We start from the raw sequence: 19,890 nt of genomic DNA on the forward strand, positions 1-19,890 counted from the left end.
TCTAGACAACTAAATCTGTGATTAAATATATTTTACTAATGATGTGACTTATGGGTTAATAGGTTAATTGGTCACATTGTTGTGACTAGGCAGGATAGACTTGTTGAGCTGGATAAATAAAATAAAGTATTGTCAGTCTGAGACCCATTAGGCAGAACCTTAAAAGTAATTGAAAATACAATGTGTTGTACTTTATATATTGGGTCTATTCTTTCCGAGTTTGTAACAAGTCAGTTTTTTTTTGGTGCAAATATTATCCAACTAATTTCACTTTGGATACAATTTAGATATCATTAGCTTCCATGGTGGTCTAAACTACTTGGTTCGGAACATGTTAACACTTGTAATGAAGCAGAATAGGTGGAAGTTAATTGTGGAATCTGAAATTATGTGAAACCTAAATGGGATTAGCAGGAATTACCTATTTACTCTTGGAAGTGGGTGGTGTGATGGATCCAAAGGAGGTCTAAGGCGCTCCTTTTCTTGCCTGAAGGTCCCCTTGGGCAAGATGTAGTATCTGCTTAGCCATGTTGCCCCCCCCCACCTCGATCAGGGTCACGTGAAGTCATATGAGCGGCTGGAGCATATCACAAGTCCTGGTTATGCGACCACTGACACCAGGCAAGACAATCTCTAAAGAGGATTGATAATGGCTAGGATCAACTATCTTGTAAAGACACTGCCCAGAAAAAGGCAATGGCAAACTACTTCTGCAGAAAAATTTGCCAAGAATAATCATGGTCATGGAAAGACCATGATTGCCATGTCATACAATGGGCACATAATGAACAAACTCTTAGAAGAAGGCTCATTAGCTTTAAATTAATTGGTAAAAGGATCAGAGGGAATTTAAGGAAACTTTTTCATCCAAAGTGAAAAAATTCTCTGCCTGGTAAAGAATTTGGTAAAGAATTCCGTGCCTGAGAGAATGGTAGAAATAATCACATATTTAAAATGTACTGAAGAGCCTGAACCTATAAGGATATAATTGACAGATTTGAAATGGGAGTAACCAACACCTCAACTTTTGGATAGTATGGACCTACTTGGAGGAATGGCCTTCTCCTGTGTCAAAACTTTCTGTGATCTGTGAACCCTGTGGTCCCTAAGTGAAGCTGCAACACAACAGTACTGAACAGAAAGGAAATAATTTTTCCACAGAGCATTTTATACACTCAGAATGTTCTCAAATGCTTCATTACTAATGAATTAATTTTGAAAGTAATTTAGTGCCATAATGTTGATAAGCATGAAGAACAATTAACTTATAATAGTGCAGTTGTTAGATAAATATTGAAGAAGATGCTGGAAGAATTGTATTACTGTTCAGATAGCAGTAAAGAGGTTTTTGTTTTAATATCTCATGTCAGAAAGTGACGTGTAATAATTCAGCACCCACTAAATCATTCACTGATCTGTCTGCCTGGATTTTTAAATTTCTAAAAATGTTGTTATGAGGCGAAGAAAAAATATCAACAAAAATAATACATTATTATTACATAAGTATTAAAAATTTCAAGAATATCCAGCTTTTAGCTGGCCAGAATAAAAGGGCTTTTAGGCCGAGAAAGTTCTGGGTGTGATCCTCTGCATATGCTGTTACTCAGTCCTGGGTGGGGTAATAAGGGCAACTCTTCAGCTAGTCCTGATGAACAAATGGGTTGGTCTGAAATTGGATGGAATGGAAGAGGTATTCAATGATACAAATTGTGGTGGTACTGGCTAAAAAGGTGGTATCGACTCATGAGTAACACAAGGAACCAGAATCTGATTTATTATCACAGAAAATTTTATTATCAAAGTAAATTTATTATGAAAGTACAGTACATATATCTCATCATTTCCAGCCCTGGTTCATTTTCTTGCAGGCATATATAATAAATCCATAATAGAATAATAGCCACAATAAAATCAATAAAAGACTGCACCAACTGGGTGTTCAACCAGTGTGAAAAAAATAACAAGCTGTGCAAATACAAAAAGAAATAAATAATAATAAATAGCCAATAAGTATTGAGAACATTTGATGAAGAGTCCTTGAAAGTGCGTCCATAAGTTGTGGGAACATTTCAGTGTTGAGGCAAGTGAAGTTGAGTGAAGTTGTCCCTTTTGGTTCAAGAGCCTGATGGTTAAGCGGTAATAACTGTTTCTGAACCTGGTGTTGTGATTCCTGAGATGACTGTGCCTTCTTCCTGATGACAGCACTGTGAAGAGAGCATGACCTGGGTGGTGGGGGTCCCTGATGATGGATGCTGCTCTCCTGTGACAATGCTCCATGTAGATGTGCTCAACAGTGGGGAGGGCTTTACCTGTGATGTACTGGTCCAAATTCATTACTTTTTTTTATCAGTTCAAGGGCATTGGTGTTTCCATACCAGGCTGTGATGCAGCCAGTCAATATCGTCTCCACCACACATCTATAGAAGTTTGATAAAGTTTTAGATGTCATGCTGAATCCTCACAAACTCCTGAGAAAGTAGAGGTACTGCCTTACTTTTTCTGTAATTGCACTTATGTGCTGGGCCCAGGACAGGTCCTCTGAAATTATAACACTGAGGAATTTAATGCTGCTGACCTGCTCTGTCTCTAAACCTCCGAAGAGTACTGGCTAATGGACCTATGGTTTCCTCCTCCTGAAGTCAATAATCAGCTCCTTGGTCTTTCCGACATTAAGTAATGAGGTTGTTGTTGTGGCACCACTCGGCCAGATTTTTAATCTCCCTCCTATTGCTGATTTGTCATCACCGCTGAATTGGCCAATAACATTGAAGTTATCCGCAAACTTGAAAATGGCATTGAAGCTGTGATTAGCCACACAGTCATAAGAGTACAGCGGGTAGAGCAGGGGGCTAAGTACATAGCCTTGTGATATACCTAGGCTGAGGAAGGTTGTGGAGAAAATGTTGTCAGCAATCCAAACTTACTGAGGTCTGGAAGTGAGGAAATCAAGGATCCAATTGCGCAAAGAGGTATTGAGGCCAAGGTCTTGAAGCTTATGATTAGTTTTGTGAGAATGATAGTATTGAATGCCGAGCTGTAGTCAATAAAGAGCATCCTGATGTATGTTTGCTCTCCAGATGTTCCAGGATTGAGTGAAAGGCTAATGAGGTGGCATCCGATGGGGGCCCTGTTTCTCAGTAGGCAAATTTGGAGTGGATCCAAATTGCTTCTCAGGCAGGAGTTGGTATGTTTCATCACCAACCTCCCAAAGCACTTCATCACTGTGGATACAAGTGCGACTGGACGGTAGGCATTGAGGCAGGTTACCATGTTCTTCTTAGGCACTGGTCTAATTTGAAGCCTGCTTGAAGGATTTGGGTACCTCAGTCTGCCAAAGCGAGAGGGTAAAGATCTCGGTGAACACATTAAAGCATAAGTCTTTAATACTTGTCCCAAGTGCCCCATCTGGGCTGGATGTATTTTGTGGGTTCACCCTCCTGAAAGATGCCCACACTTTGGCCTCGGAGACGGACATCACAGGATCATTGGAGACTGTAGGAGTTTGTGATGGTTCCTCCATATTTTGATGGTCAAACCATACATAGAAGGCATTGAGCTCATCTGGAAATGAAGCCTTGTTGTCACTTGACTTTATAAGAAGTGACAGCGTTCAAGCCCTGCCACAACTGTTGAGCATCCTTCATTGATTTAAGTTTAGTTTGGAATTGTCACTTTGCTGGTGAGATGGATTTTCAGAGATCATACCTGGACCTCTGTAACTTTCCTGGCTACCGGATTTGAATGCCTCGGATCTAGCCCTCAACAGATTGCAGATCTCATAGTTCTGGATGGGGAAGACTGAATGATTTTGTGAGGACACACTCATCTACAACTGATTTTATAAAGTCTGGGACAACCACGCTGTATTCATTCAGATCCACAGATGAGTTCTTGAACATGGTCAAGTCTACCGACTCAAAGCAATTCCATAGCCGCTCCTCTGCTTCCCACGACCACCTCATTGTTGTCCTAATCTTTAGGGCCTTGCTCTTTAGCCTCTGCCTGTGTGCAGGTCAGAGAAAGACAGCCAAAAGATCAGTTTTCCTGATATGCGATCGGGGCATGGAACTGCAGGCATTCCTTATCTTAGTATTAGAGTGATCTAGTGCATTGGGAGCTCTGGTGCTATAGGTTATATGCTGATGGTAATGGGCAGGATTTTCTTCAATCGAGATTTGAAATATGTCAGGATGGACTGTTTCTTTTTTGGACATGGCATCATGCAGTATCTCAAGCACTTGATTATAGTCGGCCATTGGTGGTAGGTAAACTGGAGTCACGATTATGGAGGAGAACTCCCTAGGTAAAAAGAATGGATAGCATTTGACCATTAAGTGTTCAACATCAGGGGAACACAGGTTCAATAAAACTGCCACATTGGAGCACCACCAAGAGTTTATCATGAGTCACGCACCTCCACCTTTTGCCTTTTCCGATCAGCAGTTTGGTCTGTTCAGTGAATTGAGAAGCCTTCCGGTCTGACTGCTACGCCTGACATGCTGGGAGAAAGCCACATCTTGCTCAGACATAGAACATAACAATCTCTCATTTCTCTCCAATACAGCAAACTTGCCCTCAGGTCTTCAATTTTGTTTTCCAGTGACTGCACATTTACTAACAAGATGCTGGGTAGTGGGGGACTCATCCCTCTGCATTTCAGCCTGGTTCACCTTGCCTCGCTACTGGCTATGATAATCAGCCTTCCTCCATTTAAAGGTCCCATACATGCTTGGTCCACCAAGTCATGCAGAAGATCTAAAATCTGAAGATCATTAAATTGATTTAAAAGTGCATTGCTTAAAGGGAATCTACATGCTGCAGATTGCAGTGAGAGTATTCAATAGCAGTATACCTAGAAGTACTGTACGTAGCCTGCAGAACGTTACTATGGTTTACAGGCACCATCTTGCATTTAGCAGCTCCCAGATGCATTAAAAAAAAGCAAAAATGTCTAGCTACATCAGAAGGATAGACATGTTCGATTAGTCAATGAATAACTGGCTCGTACACAGAACTAATTGAGCAGTATTTTGAAGCCAATGAGAAATGAGTACCTGTTTTGCTGAGTGCATTGAGTATAAGGCATACAGTTTGCTTAGAAATTTGACAACTCCAACAAAGCCAGCTGAAATGATCTCTGTTGATATCGTGAAAGTAATGCAGGAGCATTTATAACCAAAACCATTGTTGGTTGCGGAACTCTTTAGGTTTCATAAGTTAAATCACTAGGAAGGGGGAGTCCATTTCAGCGTACATGTCAGGGTAGGAGAAGTTGTCTTAGCATTGTCAGTTCAGTAATAGACTTAATGATGCACTAAGAGATTGCTTAGTTAGTGGAATCCTACAAGAAAGTATTTAAAAATGGTTCCTAACTGATCCGTCAGTATCGGAGGTGATTTTAAGGTCACTATCAATCCAGTACTGAAAGTAGATCAATACACAGGACGGAAGATATCTTTGCAAACACTTCTGGACAGAAACACTTCAGCAAAGTGGACTTAGCTGAGGCCTGCCTATAGATGAAGATGGAAGAAGAGTCCGAAGTGTTTCTCACCATAAACACCCACAAAAGGCTTTATTGCTATAATAAGTTTACCTGAGGGCACGTGGCCAAGTGGCTAAGGCATTCGACTAGTGATCTGAAGGTCATGAGTTTGAGCCCCAGCCAAGGCAGCGTGTTGTATCTTTGAGCAAGGCACTTAACCACACAGTGCTCTGCGACAACACTGGTGCCAAGCTGTATCAGCCCTTGCCCTTCCCTTGGACAACATCGGTGTCATGGAGAGGGGAGACTTGCAGCATGGGCAACTGCTGGTCTTCCATACAACCTTGCCCAGGCCTGAGCCCTGGAGAGTGAAGATTTTCCAGGCGCAGATCCATGGTCTTGCAAGTTTACCTGGATGACATCAGTGTTACCGGTGAGGATGACAAGGATCATCTCCAAAGTCTCAAGACAATGTTAAAAAGATTATAAGATTATGGGCCAAGAGCATGACACAACAATTGTGAATTCTTTAAATCAAACATCACTTACTGAGGTCACACCATTGATGCTAAAGGCTACACAAGTGTGCTGAGAAAATTCAAGCAGTGGTGGATGCCCCAAGACCAAAGGACATGCCACAGTTGTGGTCATCTCTAGGATTTGTCAATTACTACAGCAGTTTTCTGCCAAACCTGGCTACGGTGCTCCACCACTCGAACTCATTACTATAGATCAGGAAGAAATAGCAATGAACAAAGCAGTGTGAAGTAGCTTTCAAAAAGATAAAGGTGATATCAGACAGTGTACTCAGATTATGATCCATATATTTCTGTGAAGCTTGCTTCGGTGTAGATGCAGTCATATTACACGTTATGAGTCATGGAAGTGAACATCCCATAGCCTTTGCATCATATTCCCTTAATACTGCAAAAAAATATATACACTAAGATTAACAGAAAAGCCTTGAGTCTGGTTTGGCGTGTAAACTGGTTTAACCATGGGGGAGATTTTACCCTCATTACTGGTCATTAATCACTAGCGTACATTTTCAAACTACAGAAGGACGTTCCAGCTACAACAGCAGCATGTGGGCTCTGATTCTTGGAGGACACGATTACAAGATCAAATTCAAGACGATGGCTAAGTATGAAAATGTGGATGGAATGCTCTGTTTATCTTTGTAAAAGGAAATACGTGAAGAAATTTACAAAAGAGGATGCTCCTTTAGACGCACTCTCACTAATGCAAATTGAAAACCTCCCCTATTACGGCAGAGATGATCTAAAAGGAAACCAGAAAAGACCCCACACTGTCTCAAGTCTGCATGGCAACCCAAAATGGCTGGATTGTGCAACAAAAAGTCCAGTTCCCCCATTCTTACCAGTGCCAAGATTAACACTTTTGATGGTGGTTGCCTTATGTGGGGATTGAGAGTTGTTGTACCATCCAAGCTGAGAGCCAAAGTGTTGGAAGACCTACATGCCGGTCACCTGGGCATGGTTAAAATGAAAGCATTGTCTTAAAGCTTTGTCTGGTGGCCTGTGATAGATCAGCAGATCGAGCAGCTTGCCATGCACTGTGTGGGATGCCAACACATCCAGAAGATGCCATCCATGGGATTGGCCTACATTGCCCTGGCTGAGAATAAACGTGGATTTTGCCCGATAATTCATGGACACAAATTTCTTGGTAGTAGTGGATGCAGCTACAAATTGGCCAGAAGTGTTCCCAATAACTTCCATTACAGCTTTGCATACTGTTGATGTGTTGGGCAGCCTCTTCATAAGGACTGAGGTTACAGAACTCTTAGTCAGTAACAATGAAACATAGTTTGAGGTGGAATAGTTTCAGTCATTCCTGAAAATGAATGGAATAAGACGTATTACATCAGCACCATATCACCCAGCTACGAATGGCTTAGCAGAAAGGTTTTCCCAGAGTCTAAAGAATGTACTGTGAGCAATGTCAGCTGAACACACTACACAACACACTTGTTTCACTGATGATGTAATGGTTTCTCTGTGGCAGCAATGTTTGGGTTATGACTAGAGATAACGGGGTTTGGAATGCTGTTGTTCTTTCTTGTGAGTCTGGAAGAGGGACTTACGCGATCTTTTGCTGGGGAGAGATGAGGAGAGAAGACGCGAATGGAGAGAATTGGTAGACTGCTGGACAGGGTGGACCTGGAGCGAGGGTCCGAAGGGCGGCGACGATCAAAGGAGGTTGTTGGTGGACGACGGGCTTATCAGTGAGCTCCAACATTGTGCAATAGACTGTTTCATAAGATTGGGCCCTTTTTGGACTTAATCATTTAATCGCATGCTGTGTACTGTTTGTTTTTTCGGGGTACTGATTTTTAACATGGGACACCGCGCAACATCCACCCAAATGAGATTTCTTAAGTTTGGCTGGGCTGGGGGCTATCACTCCCTATATCAAGCCGCTAGCTGAAGCGGGAGTTATACACTGAACCAAAAGCTTGCCAATTTCCTCCTTGCATATTGTAATGCAGCACACTACGCAACCAACAACTCACCTTCCATGCTGTTCCAGGGTCACCCCTTACGCTCACGCTTGGATCTTCTCAAACCCAGTCTCTGAAGGAGCTTGCAGGACAAAAGGCTGAGACAAATTGAGGGCTCCTCAAACGAGGAGGTGCGATGTTTCACTCCAGGACAAGTAGTCCTGGCGAGGGACTACAGAGGTGATCAAAGAGGGTACTCAGAAAGATTAAGAACAGAACCTGACCACTCTTCTCCAAAGTGGAGATTGCGTCGGACGTCATCTGGAAACGACACATTGATCAGCTGAGGAGACCAGAGAAGAAAGGTGCCCAGAGCTGTGAGAACCACTTCCTGCAGTCTCAGAGTCAACCCCTCTAACCACCACAGAGGAGGCCCCAGACCTGAGATTGTTTCACAGCCACAAGTCTCACCTGTCAAACAGAGTGACCGCCCTTGCCAGGAAAGAGATTACCCCACAAGAGTAAGACAGACTGCACAGCAATTAAATCTTTAAGCCTGAATGGGACAATGTAAAACTTACAATGCTGTGGATATCTGTATAGTAGTTGTATTCTATGGTATACAATGTGCATAAGCTGAGATGCATTCGATATTAAGTTGGAGTTTATAGTTAAGTAGGGAGGAGCATTGCGTATTGAATATGTCAGTAGTATCTGAGTAATATTGTAAATATATCGTTTGATTAAATATTCTTCTCTGTTTTAAATAATTCATTATGGGTTACATGTTAAAATAAGTGAATTGTCTACGCATGACGCTACCATGTGATGCGCGCATGTCTCATTTAAAGTATAAAACGAACAAGGACTCTCACCTCTCAGCTCCGGTTGCTTTCCTTTCAATTAGTTTTACGTTTTGGAGTTTCAAAACATAACATTTTTCAACCTGTGTTTGATTTCCTCATCACGAAGTATCAAATGTAGTACACTACATTGGAAGTACAAGTGTATAGCTCCCTCTGCTGGAACGAGAGTGTGTGCCCCCCCCCCCCCCCCCCCGATGGCAGGAGGATGCACGGCCCGCTCTTGCATTTACTGATCATTATACCCTGCACTCCATACTTATTGCCATCTATAACCATGTACCATCTAACTTTTAGACAATATGTTCTTAAGTATTTTGGTGCAATATCTTTATCCTGCACCATCGCAATCTTGGGAATATCAGAAATGGAACCGGCAAAATTGTGTAAAATTGCTTATAGCTTTGTTTGGTGGCCTTCATTCTAAAAGCCAGTGGAAAACTAAATGCGTTCTGGGAACTTTTTTCCTATTTCTATAATTCATTATCTATTAATTAATTTTTGTAGGTGATAATTTTTCTTCCTGTCTTAAGACCACTCTAGAAAATGAAAATCCTAGGCTGATACTTTGGTGCAGTATATTTAGAGATGCAACACAGTAACAGGCCTTTTCCAGCTCAACAAGCCCACACTGCCTAATTACACCCATGTAACTAATTAAACTACTAACTCATACATCTTTGGAATGTGGGAGGAAACCGGAGCAACCGGAGGAAACCCACGCAGTCATGGGCAGTTCATACAAATTCCTTACAGACAGGAGCAAGAAAAGAATCCGGATTGCTCTGTCTGTAAAGTGACTGCACTAACCGCTGTGCTACCATACGACTCCCAATACACCGGTGCTGAATTATAACACATGCCTTTTTTTAGCATGAGATGTCAAAACAAATCCAATAAAAATCTCTGGTATAAATTATCAGATTGCAACATATTAACAGCATTAAGGGTTCAAAGGTTTATTTTATCCTCAAAGTATGCATGTACAATACAACTTTGGTATTCGTCTTTTCCAGATAGCCGTGAACTACAGAAAAACCACAGGTGCTGTTGAAAGAAAAGACATCAACCCCTCCCCCTCCACCATATGAAAAGGAAAAAGAAACAAAATTCGCACACCCCAATCCCCCCCCCTCAAAAAAAATCACCCATATGGAAAACAGCAGCTAGAACATCAAACCCCGAGCCCCCAACCTTCTCGCTCACACAAAAAAACAACAGATCACTCACCCGGAATACGGCAGCTAGAACCCCACTGCCCTACAACAAAAAACAGTGACAACAACATCAAACCCCCAACACCCTTTTATACTTAAAACATCTTGTTACATTAATATCGGACCAGTGGTTTATAATATTACCCAGCAACAGGAGATTGTATTTAGCAGGACCACAAGAGGAAAGGCAAAAATAAATGGCCATCCAATAAGGAACTGATAACTTCTGCCTTGTTGAAACTTTTAATTCTTTTATTCCCTCTAGGTGTATATTTTTAAGGCTGACCAACCTGAGCATGTTGGTGTTCTCTCTGTGGCAGCAGGTCACCTGCTCAGATGGGAGAAGTGAAAAGGATTGTGAAGCCTGTGGTTACAACATACATTACCAGGTGAATAAGAAGGCATGAATAGTGAATTAATAGAGAATTTAGTGGTGCGTTACAGGTCTGATCAGGCACTCCTGGACGAAGTCCACTTTACATTTCTGATTTGATTAGTGATGTAGTGGACAGAAAGTAAAAGTTCACATGTGGCATTCATTCTCTCTGGTAAACTCTTTTGTGGAACTGGTGGAATCAAGGTCATTACCACTGACCTGAGAGTTTAAGGCATAAATTGCTTTGGCATATCATCATGTCGCATCATCAAGAAATGCAAAATTGGTTTGTAAGGAATGATTCCATTTTGAATCAATTACCTTTATCATGCTAACCAACTGTCCCATAAGCAACAGAGATGGATAAAGGGGGCACTCCTTAAGAGGGAGTTGCTGTCTATTATGTGTGATAATACTCCATTGTTCTTTAAATGATGTTTTTGGATGCTTTTCCCCCACTGAAATGGGGGGGGGGGGGTGAAACTACCTCAAAGGCATAAAGTGCTCCTTTACCTCAAAGGCATGAGGTCCAATAATTCTGCTCCTTTAGTCTGCACTGATGCGTTATTCTAGATTGTGTGCTAAAAATCTTAGGGTCCATCAACTGAATTATTGACATGACCACAATCAACCTAACCAGTCTATACATTTGGGATGAAACAGTAGAAAGGTGACAAATAATGGCCACAAAAGATATATCCTTTATATAAAAATAAAGGATATTCTCAAGGAAAAATCTGGAGCTGCAGTCACTAAAGCAGTCCTACGTTGAGTTCAATGCCGACTGGCAACTTCTGCAACGCAGCTGCTGCCAAACGGTATCGGTCTCTGGTGTTCCTTTGGGTTCAGCAGCTGCACAACGAGGGGGAGCCTGCTGCACGGGCAACAGCTTGCCCTCCATATTGTACTGCCTGGCTTGCGTATCACGTAGACAGCTCGGACACAATATCCATGGTTGACCCTGACCAACAGAGGGCCTCACCAAGAGACTACAGATGCTGCAATCTGAAGCAACAAGCAATCTGCTGGAGCTGCTTGGAGGGTCAAGCAGTATCTGTGGGAGAAAAGCAATAACTAATATTTTGGGTCAAAATTCTGCATCAGCATACAAAATAAATCAATTTTGTTGCTGATCTGTTCTGAGTGAATCTCAGATGCACTGTATCACTTTCCCTCCAATAATCACTGAACTCACTGCGGGCGCACACATTGATAAACACACATGTTATACTGTATGTGTCTGTTCAAAGCAGTTCTCCAAGTTTAAATTCCCATACATAGACTGTGAGAAGAAATCTGTAGAGAAGTAATCTGAATTGTAGGGTGCCGGTGTAACAATGAATTTATTCTTGATGAGTCAATGGATTGCATCAAAATTGCGATCTCAGTTTGAGCATTTCGCGCACTGTAGCGAAGCCAAACTTCAGTTGCTTGAAGCTGCGTTTAGTTGCAAGGCAATGTTCCAGCTCTTGTTGGAACCCTTGTTCAAAAACAATACTTGAAAAAGTATTCAGAAGCAGAAAGATTGAAACAAAAACATTTTGCTTTAAAATGATATGTGTAATTTAAGGATCGATTGTCCTTTTGTGCAATTTCTCAACATCAAGCTGACATTTATTTCACAGTGCTTTGTAACAAGTTGACTAAGATAATTTATGTTTGATTCTCTAGTGTTGGGAGACGAAGATTGGACAAGAAATGTACAAGCTCTTTTTGTTTGATTTTCTAGCCAGTGTTGGTGTCATATTTTGTTTGGAACTTCCAAGAAAGTAAGCAATCTCAAAAAAGAACATTTCATATGCTTTCAGACTGAGATTGGGGGACATAATAGATGTTCTCAAATTAGAAGAGTACTTTAAAAAGATAACAGATTACTTCTACTGGATGATTCAGATTAGAATGAATTCACAAAAAGATTATTTTCACTTTTTAAAATATTCCTTTTAATCGAAGTTTGTACAAACAGTAACATTGTATAATTGTCCATAATGTATAAAGCAGTTTAATACGCAAGCAAGCTGTAAGTTTGGGATGAACCATTAGAAATCTGATCTATAATTTTATCACCATAAAATGATATAAAAGGTTATAAATTTCAGCTTCATGCTGATTTATTTTGGCTGAATGTAGGAGATAGGAGCAACACGTTTGGAAGACATGCTTATTTGAAATGATAGGTAAATGTTCCTTTTTGTAAAAGTAGGTTCTGATATACCTCCAGATTTATTCAAAACTGATGCAATCTACAATTTAATATACACTCAGAGACCGCTTTATTAGGTACAGAAGTGCAATCCAGTATGATCTTCTGCCCATCCACTCAAGGTTTGATGTGTTGTGTGTTTAGAGATGCTCTTCTGCACATCACTGTTGTAACACAGGGTTATTTAAGTTACTATTACCTTCCTCTCAGCTTGAACCAGTCTGGCCATTCTCCTCTGACCTCTCTCATTAGCAAGGTGTTTTCACCCACAGAGCTGCCTCTCACTGGATGTTTTTTTTATTTCTCACACCCTTCTCTGTAACTTCTATCATGCATGAAAATCCCAGGAGATCGGCAGTTTCTGAGACGCTGAAACCACCCCGTTTGGCACAAAGTCAATTACACCACATTTCTCCCCATTCTGATGTCTGGTCTGAAGAACTAAACCTCTTGACCATGCCTGCATGCTTTTCTATATTGAGTTGCTGCCATATTATTGGTTGATTAGATATTTTCATTAAAAAAAGGTTTACAGGTGTATCTAATAAAGTGGCTACTGAGTGTATGCATTTACTCAGTTCAGATTGATATCCTTGCATGTTATATTTCATTAAGTATGTTGCTCATGAATTTGTTTACATGCCTATCCATTCAATAAATGAATGAACAGTGTTTCTGCAAGAAAATATTCACATAGTTTTCCTTCAATGTTTAGATTTCTGGAAGATCATGCTTCCTTTCAGTTACCCAAGATATTGCAAAGGCCGCCATTCATCATTACGGAAAATATACTAAATATTGTTAATGGACAAACTATCGTCTGGATTGGAATGTTTTATTCTCCATTGCTGCCGGTTTTCAATGCCATCAAATGCATAATCACATTCTACATGAGAAAGGTAGAGGAAAGAACATCGTCACTGCAGCTAAAAGTTGGTTTGAAGTTAAACACAATCACCAGTAGTTGTGTAGATCGGACCTCAAAGCAATCTTCTAACTGTGAAATTAAGATTCTGGTAATTCTAAGGAAACTTTCTGGTTGACAACAACTTGCCTGCAGAAAAGCTGTGCACAACTGTAAGATGATCTTCACAGCACAGCCCAACCAGTAGTTCATGTACAAATTCACAATCATATCAGGAGTCTAGACTGATTCTAATCAGGGACCCAACCAGAAATAGGATTGAGATGATACCATTCATGATGAAAATGATGGCAGGGGAACCAAGCAATAACGATTGCGGTGTGTTTTTTTTTGGCCATGACTCGGTGGAAAAAACTAATTGTCATTTTGGACTTTTTATCCAAAGCCATAGGGAGTTGGGTTTATGCATTTTTAGGTTGCAGGTGACAGAATAAATACTTAAATTTTTTTAATTTAGTGAACAGCAGACTTTATTGTCTTTATAGTCTCAATGATTATAATTGGCATGGCCGTAAAATGCCGATTTGATTATGAAAAGATAATTGTTTTAAAGCCTTATCTTTTTATGTTCTCTTTTATATGATCTTATCCACAGCACAGTCTATATAATTACTGCCGTCCTGCTAGAAGGTTGTTTCGAGCATCCAGCTCGAAGATTTTCTTTCAGTTGACGCTATTGTTTGGATTGTCTTTAGCATTGATCCCGATTGCTGTTAATCTATTTATGTAAGTATAATTCTTAGCAGGATGCCTCGTATTCAACTAGATTTTGTATCAATAATCATCAGGAAGCAGTTGCATGGTCTTGCAAGGAGATAGATAGCAATTTCGGTGCACTGATAAACCTAAAAATACAAAATGCAAACACGAGGAAATCTGCAGATGCTGGAATTCCAAGCAACACACGTCAAAGTTGCTGGTGTAGGCAGCAGGCCAGGCGGCATCTATAGGAAGAGGTACAGTCGACGTTTCAGGCCCTTGGGTCTCGGCCCGTAACGTCGATTATACCTCTTCGTAGAGATGCTGCCTGGCCTGCTGCCTTCACCAGCAACTTTGATGTGTGTTGCTAAAAATACAGAAATTGCATTTACACCTCCCAAGGACAGCTATAAGCTCTATACCAATGGATTTGGCATGAAAGAAGAAATAGTGAGGCATCTGGAAAGAAACGGATCCATCAGGCAGACGCAGCATGGATTCAGCAAAGGCAGGTCCTATTTGATGGGCTTACTGAGTTTTTTTTTAGGATATAATGAATGCAGTGGACAGAGGAGAACAGATGGACGTTATTTACTTGGATTTCCAGAAGGTGTTCAATAAGGTGCTGCATAAAAGACTTATCCATAAAATAAGGATGCATAGAGTCGGGGGTGATGTATAGAGGATTGGTTAACTGATATACATGGGTGTTACTCTGTTTGGCAATCAGTGGTGAGCAGTGTGCTACAGGGGCTGGTGCTGAGCCTGCAACTGTTCACGATTCGGCAGAGAGAACCAAGTGTAGTGTATCTAAGTTTGCTGAGGATAACAAATTGAGTGGAAAAGCAAATTGTGCAGAAGATACAGAGAGTCTGCAGAGAGATAAAGATAGGTTAAGTGAGTGGGCAAGGGTCTGGCAGTTGGAGTACAATGTTGGTAAATGCGAGGTCATCCACTTTGGAAGGAAAAATGGAAGACCACATTATTACTTGATGAAAAAATTTCAGCATGCTGCTGTGCAGAGAGACTTGGGAGTGCTTGTGCATGAATCACAAAATGTTGGTTTGCAGCTGCAGCAGGCTATCAAAAAGGTAAATGGAATGTTGGCCTTCATTGCTCGCAGGCTTGAATTTAACAGCAGGGAGATTATGTTGCAACTGTACAGGGTACTGATGAGGCTGCACCTGGAGTACTACATGCATTTCTGGTCCTCTTACTTGAGGCTGGATATACTGGCTTTGGAAGCGGTACAGAGGAGGTTCACCAGGTTGATTCCAGAGATGGGGGGGGGGGGGGAGGTGGCGTTAGACTATGAGGATTGGGACTGTACGCGCCGGAATTCAGAAGAATGAGAGGAGATCTTATAGAAACATATAAAAGTATGAAAAGGATAGATAAGATAGAGGCAGGAAAGTTGTTTCCACTGGTAGGCGAGACTAGAACTAGGGGACATAGCCTCAAGATTCAGGGGAGTAGATTTAGTATGGAGATGAGGAGGAACTGCTTTTCCCAGAGAGTGGTGAATCTGTGGAATTCTCTGCCCATTGAAGCAATGGAGGCTACCTCAGTAAATATATTTAAGACAAGGTTCGATAGATTTTTGCATAGTAGGGGAACTAAGGGTTATGGGGAAAAGGCAGGCAGGTGGAGATGAGTCCATGGCCAGATCAGCCATTATCTTATTGAATGGCGAAGCAGGTTCGATGGGCCAGATGGCCGACTCCTGCTCCTATTTCTTATGTTCGTATGTAACAATTGCAACATCATCGAGTTGAGAGGCTGGGTATCCTGTGAGAAGTAACTCATCTCCTAACAGGACAAGACCACCCCAACATCAGTAAACGTGAAATCAGGGGTGTGGTAGAATTCTCTCTACTTGCCTGGATCATTGCAGTACCAACAATTCTGAAGGAGCTCACTGGCGCCCAGGATAAAGCAGCCTAGAATACAGTGCAGTTATTTCCCCAGGCAAGGGGTGACAAGATGAATATTTTAATAGCTTCTCCAACAAGTTACACACCTTTCTAATTTGGACCCATATTGCTGTCCTTCATCATTCCTGGGTCTGAGAATTTCATCCCCTATCACTCTGTAGATCAACAGCAGCTTCTTAAAGGAAATAAGGGGTCAGAAATGGCATTGTTGCCCATACCTCAAAAATGAATTAAAGATAATGCACGGAACTCACTAGTTAACTACTAAACGAGTCTGAACAAAATTGGTAATTCAATCAAAGATAACTGAATTTTTAATAGTAAGTATCATTTACTATCAAATGTATTTATTATTATTTATTGTAATGCCTGCACTGTTTTGTGCACTTTATGCAGTCCTGGATAGGTCTGTAGTCCAGTGTAGTTTTTGTGTTTTTTCTTACGTAGTTCAGTGTCGTTTTTGTATTGTTTCATGCAGCACCATGGTACTGGAAAACGTTGTCTCATTTTTACTATGTCCTGTACCAGCAGTTATGGTTGAAATGACAATAAAAAGTGACTTGACTTGTATTCAAGCTTTCAGAAGTTAATAATTGCAGTAGATTTAAAACATGTTTTACTTCCACTGCTTGCATCTTTTATCGCACTTGGGTGATCCCATTTTTCTTTCCAAGTTAACTATTTCTGTACTGATTTCCTGCTTTATATTCCCTGATTCAAACTGCATAGCTCAGACAGGATTCTTCAGCTTGGGGATTCAATGGCCTGTTTAGTCTGCTTACACTCTACAATGTAAAGGGTGCCGCAATGCATCAAGTGTTGGATTTGAGAAGGTCTCTGTTCAAAAGCTGTAATGGAGGTAGCTAAAGGGGAGGTGAATAGCAGATATTGTTTGTCTGCTATTTTCTACAAAATCCTTTCCTTTGTTTGAGGGAGAATGCCATAAGGGGAAAGGGATAATCTTCTCTTCTCTCTGCTCTTCTGAACTACAGTGGATGCAAGCCCGAGCTCTCCAATTTTTCAGCACTATCTTCCTTTCTGAAGTGTAAGTAAATCTTCTTCCAACATCTCAGCAACTTTTCTTAAATAAGGAGAGTAGTACTGTATCTCGTTATACATAGACTTTTGCACAGTACTGTTTATGTATATATATACAAAATGTGTGTGTGTGTGTGTGTGTGTATGTATATGTTACCAGTTCTTTTTTGCATTATCTCTGCTATTATCCTTTGTGTATATCCTTTGAATGTTGATGTGTATGTTGAAAGGTTAATTGAGTTTAATGTTATTTTCATCGGTTTTCACATGAATTATTTCTGCAGATAATGTTAGTTCAAATCTTGGGGTAAGATCATGCAAGTGATAATTCCAAATGTTTTCTCTTCAGGGTTCATCCATCCAAAGCATGTGGTCCGTTTCGATATTATAATTCAGTTTGGGATATTGTACCAGAGGTTGTTGCAAGACTTCCACGGAAGGCACAGAACTTTTTTATCTACATTAAGTCCGAAGTCTTCTTGTTGATGTTGATTACTCTTTTAAGGTAAGAATAGCAACAGATGATCAAAAATTAGGATTGAGAAATAAGGCGAACAGTGTGACATTTAAATGTTAAATAGAATAAAGTTCAAAGTTCAAGGTAAGTTTATTATTAATTTGCTTACATATACATATGTTACCATATACTACACTGAGATTCATTTTCTTGCAGGCAGTCACAGTAAATCAAAGAAACACAATAGAATCAACAAACAACTGCACACAAAGGTGGACAGTCAATGCGCAAAAGACAACAAATTGTGCAAATACAAAAAAAAAGAAAAATCAAAATAATAATAATAAATACTTAAGTAACAAATACTGAGATCAAGAGTTGTTGAGTCCTTGAAAGTGAATCCATAGGTTGTGGAATTAGTTCAGTGTTGGGGGTGAGTGAAGTTATCCATGCTAGGTTCAGGAACCTGAGAATTGGGTAGCAACTGTTTCTGAACCTGGTGGTGCAGGACCTAAGGCTCCTTTACCTCCTTCCTGATGGCATTAGCAAGAGAAGACCATGGCCTGAATGGTGGGGGTCTCTGATGATGGATGTTGCTTTCCTGCGACAGTGCTCCTTGTAGTTGTGCTCATGGTGGGAGGGTTTAATGACCGGTCTAAAAGAGAAAGTGATTTCCCTACTTTGGGATAATAGGGTACATTAATAATAATAAGGATATATTTAGTAAGACCAGAAGACATAGGTACACAGTTAGGCCACTCTGCTCTACCATTCCATCATGGTTGACTTATTATCCCTCTCAACCCCAGTCTCCTGCTTTCACCCCATCATCTTTGATGCCCTGACTCATAAGGAACATTTCAAGTTCTGCTTTAAATATATTCAATGACTTGGCCTCCACAGCCGCCCAACACAATGAATTCCACAGATTCACCACCCTCTGGCCAAAGAAACTCCTCCTCACCCCTGTTCTAGATGGATGTCCCTCTATTCTGAGGTTGTGCCCTCTTGTCCTAGACTCAGCCACTGTAAGAAACAGGTTCTCTAGATCCACCCTGTGCAGGCTTTTCAATATTCAATAAGTTTAAATGAGATCGCCCCTTATTTTTCTAAACTCCAGCGAGTACAGGCTAGGAGACAGCAAATGCTCCACATACATTAACCCTTTCATTCCCAGAATCATTCTTGTGCACCTCCTCTGGACCCTCTCCAATGACAGCACATCTTTTCTTTGATAATGTGCCCTAAACTGCTCACAGTACTCCAAGTGTGGCCTCAGCATCACATCCTTGCTCTTATATTCTAGTCCTCCTGAAATAAATGCCAACATTGCATTTGCCTTCCTTACCATTGACTCAACTTGCAAGTTAACCTTTAGGAAATCCTGCACAAAAAATCCCAAGTCTCTTTGAACCCCATTTAGAAAATAGTCTACGCCTTTATACATTTTACCAAAGTGCAGGACCATAAACTTCCCTACACTATATTCCATCTGCCACTTTTTGCCTATTCTCCCAATCTGTTTAAATCATTTTGTAGAGTCTATGCTTCCTCAGTGATACCTGCCCCTTCACCTATTTTTGTATCACCTACAAAATTTGCCTCAAAGCCATCGATTCTGTCATCCAAATCATTGACATTTAACATGAAAAGAAGCGGTCCCAATACCAACCCCTGTGGAACCATTAGTCCCAGGCAGCCAAACAGAATAGGCCTCTTTTACCCCACTCTTTGCCTCCTGCTAGTCAGCTAATCTTCTACCCAAGCTAGAGTCTTTCTGTAATACCATGGGCTCTTGATAAGCAGCCTCATGTGTGGTACCTTGTCAAAGGCCTTGTCAAAGGCCTCATGTGTGGTACCTTGTCAAAGGCCTTGTCAAAGGCCTCATGTGTGGTACCTTGTCAAAGGCCTTCTGAAAATCCTATTACACAACATGCCCTGACTCTCCTTTGTCTATCCTGCCTTTTATTCCTGCAAAGGATTCCAACAGAGTTGTCAGGGAATGTTTTTCCTTGGGGAAACAGTGCTGACTTTGACCTACTTTTTCATGCACCTCCAAGTACCCCAAAACCTCATCTTTAATAATGGACTCCAACACCTTGTCAACCACCAGTCAACTAACTGCTGTAACTTCCTTTCTTCAGCCTCCCTCCCTTCTTAAAAAGTGAAGTGACATTTGCAATTTTCCAGTTCTCAGGAACCATTCCAGAATCTAAAATTCTTGAAGGA

At 40.9% G+C, this 19,890-nt stretch overlaps 1 protein-coding gene across 4 annotated transcripts in view; it reads left to right on the forward strand.

Annotated features, from left to right (window-relative positions):
* LOC140187099 (transmembrane channel-like protein 7) overlaps positions 1–19,890 on the forward strand; it is a 54,176-nt gene that overhangs the window by 26,706 nt on the left and 7,580 nt on the right. For 3 of the 4 annotated variants that reach the window (XM_072242047.1, XM_072242048.1, XM_072242049.1), the window contains 5 exons: positions 10,295–10,418; positions 12,077–12,174; positions 13,324–13,507; positions 14,129–14,259; positions 17,554–17,709. In XM_072242047.1, coding sequence (XP_072098148.1) covers positions 10,295–10,418; positions 12,077–12,174; positions 13,324–13,507; positions 14,129–14,259; positions 17,554–17,709 — 693 coding nt within the window. Of the gene's footprint in view, positions 1–10,294; positions 10,419–12,076; positions 12,175–13,323; positions 13,508–14,128; positions 14,260–17,553; positions 17,710–19,890 lie in introns of those variants that run through there. The other variant, XM_072242050.1, reaches the window with a different exon arrangement.

Source organism: Mobula birostris, chromosome 24, assembly GCF_030028105.1.
Source record: "Mobula birostris isolate sMobBir1 chromosome 24, sMobBir1.hap1, whole genome shotgun sequence".
NCBI classification, from domain to species: Eukaryota; Metazoa; Chordata; class Chondrichthyes; order Myliobatiformes; family Myliobatidae; genus Mobula; species Mobula birostris.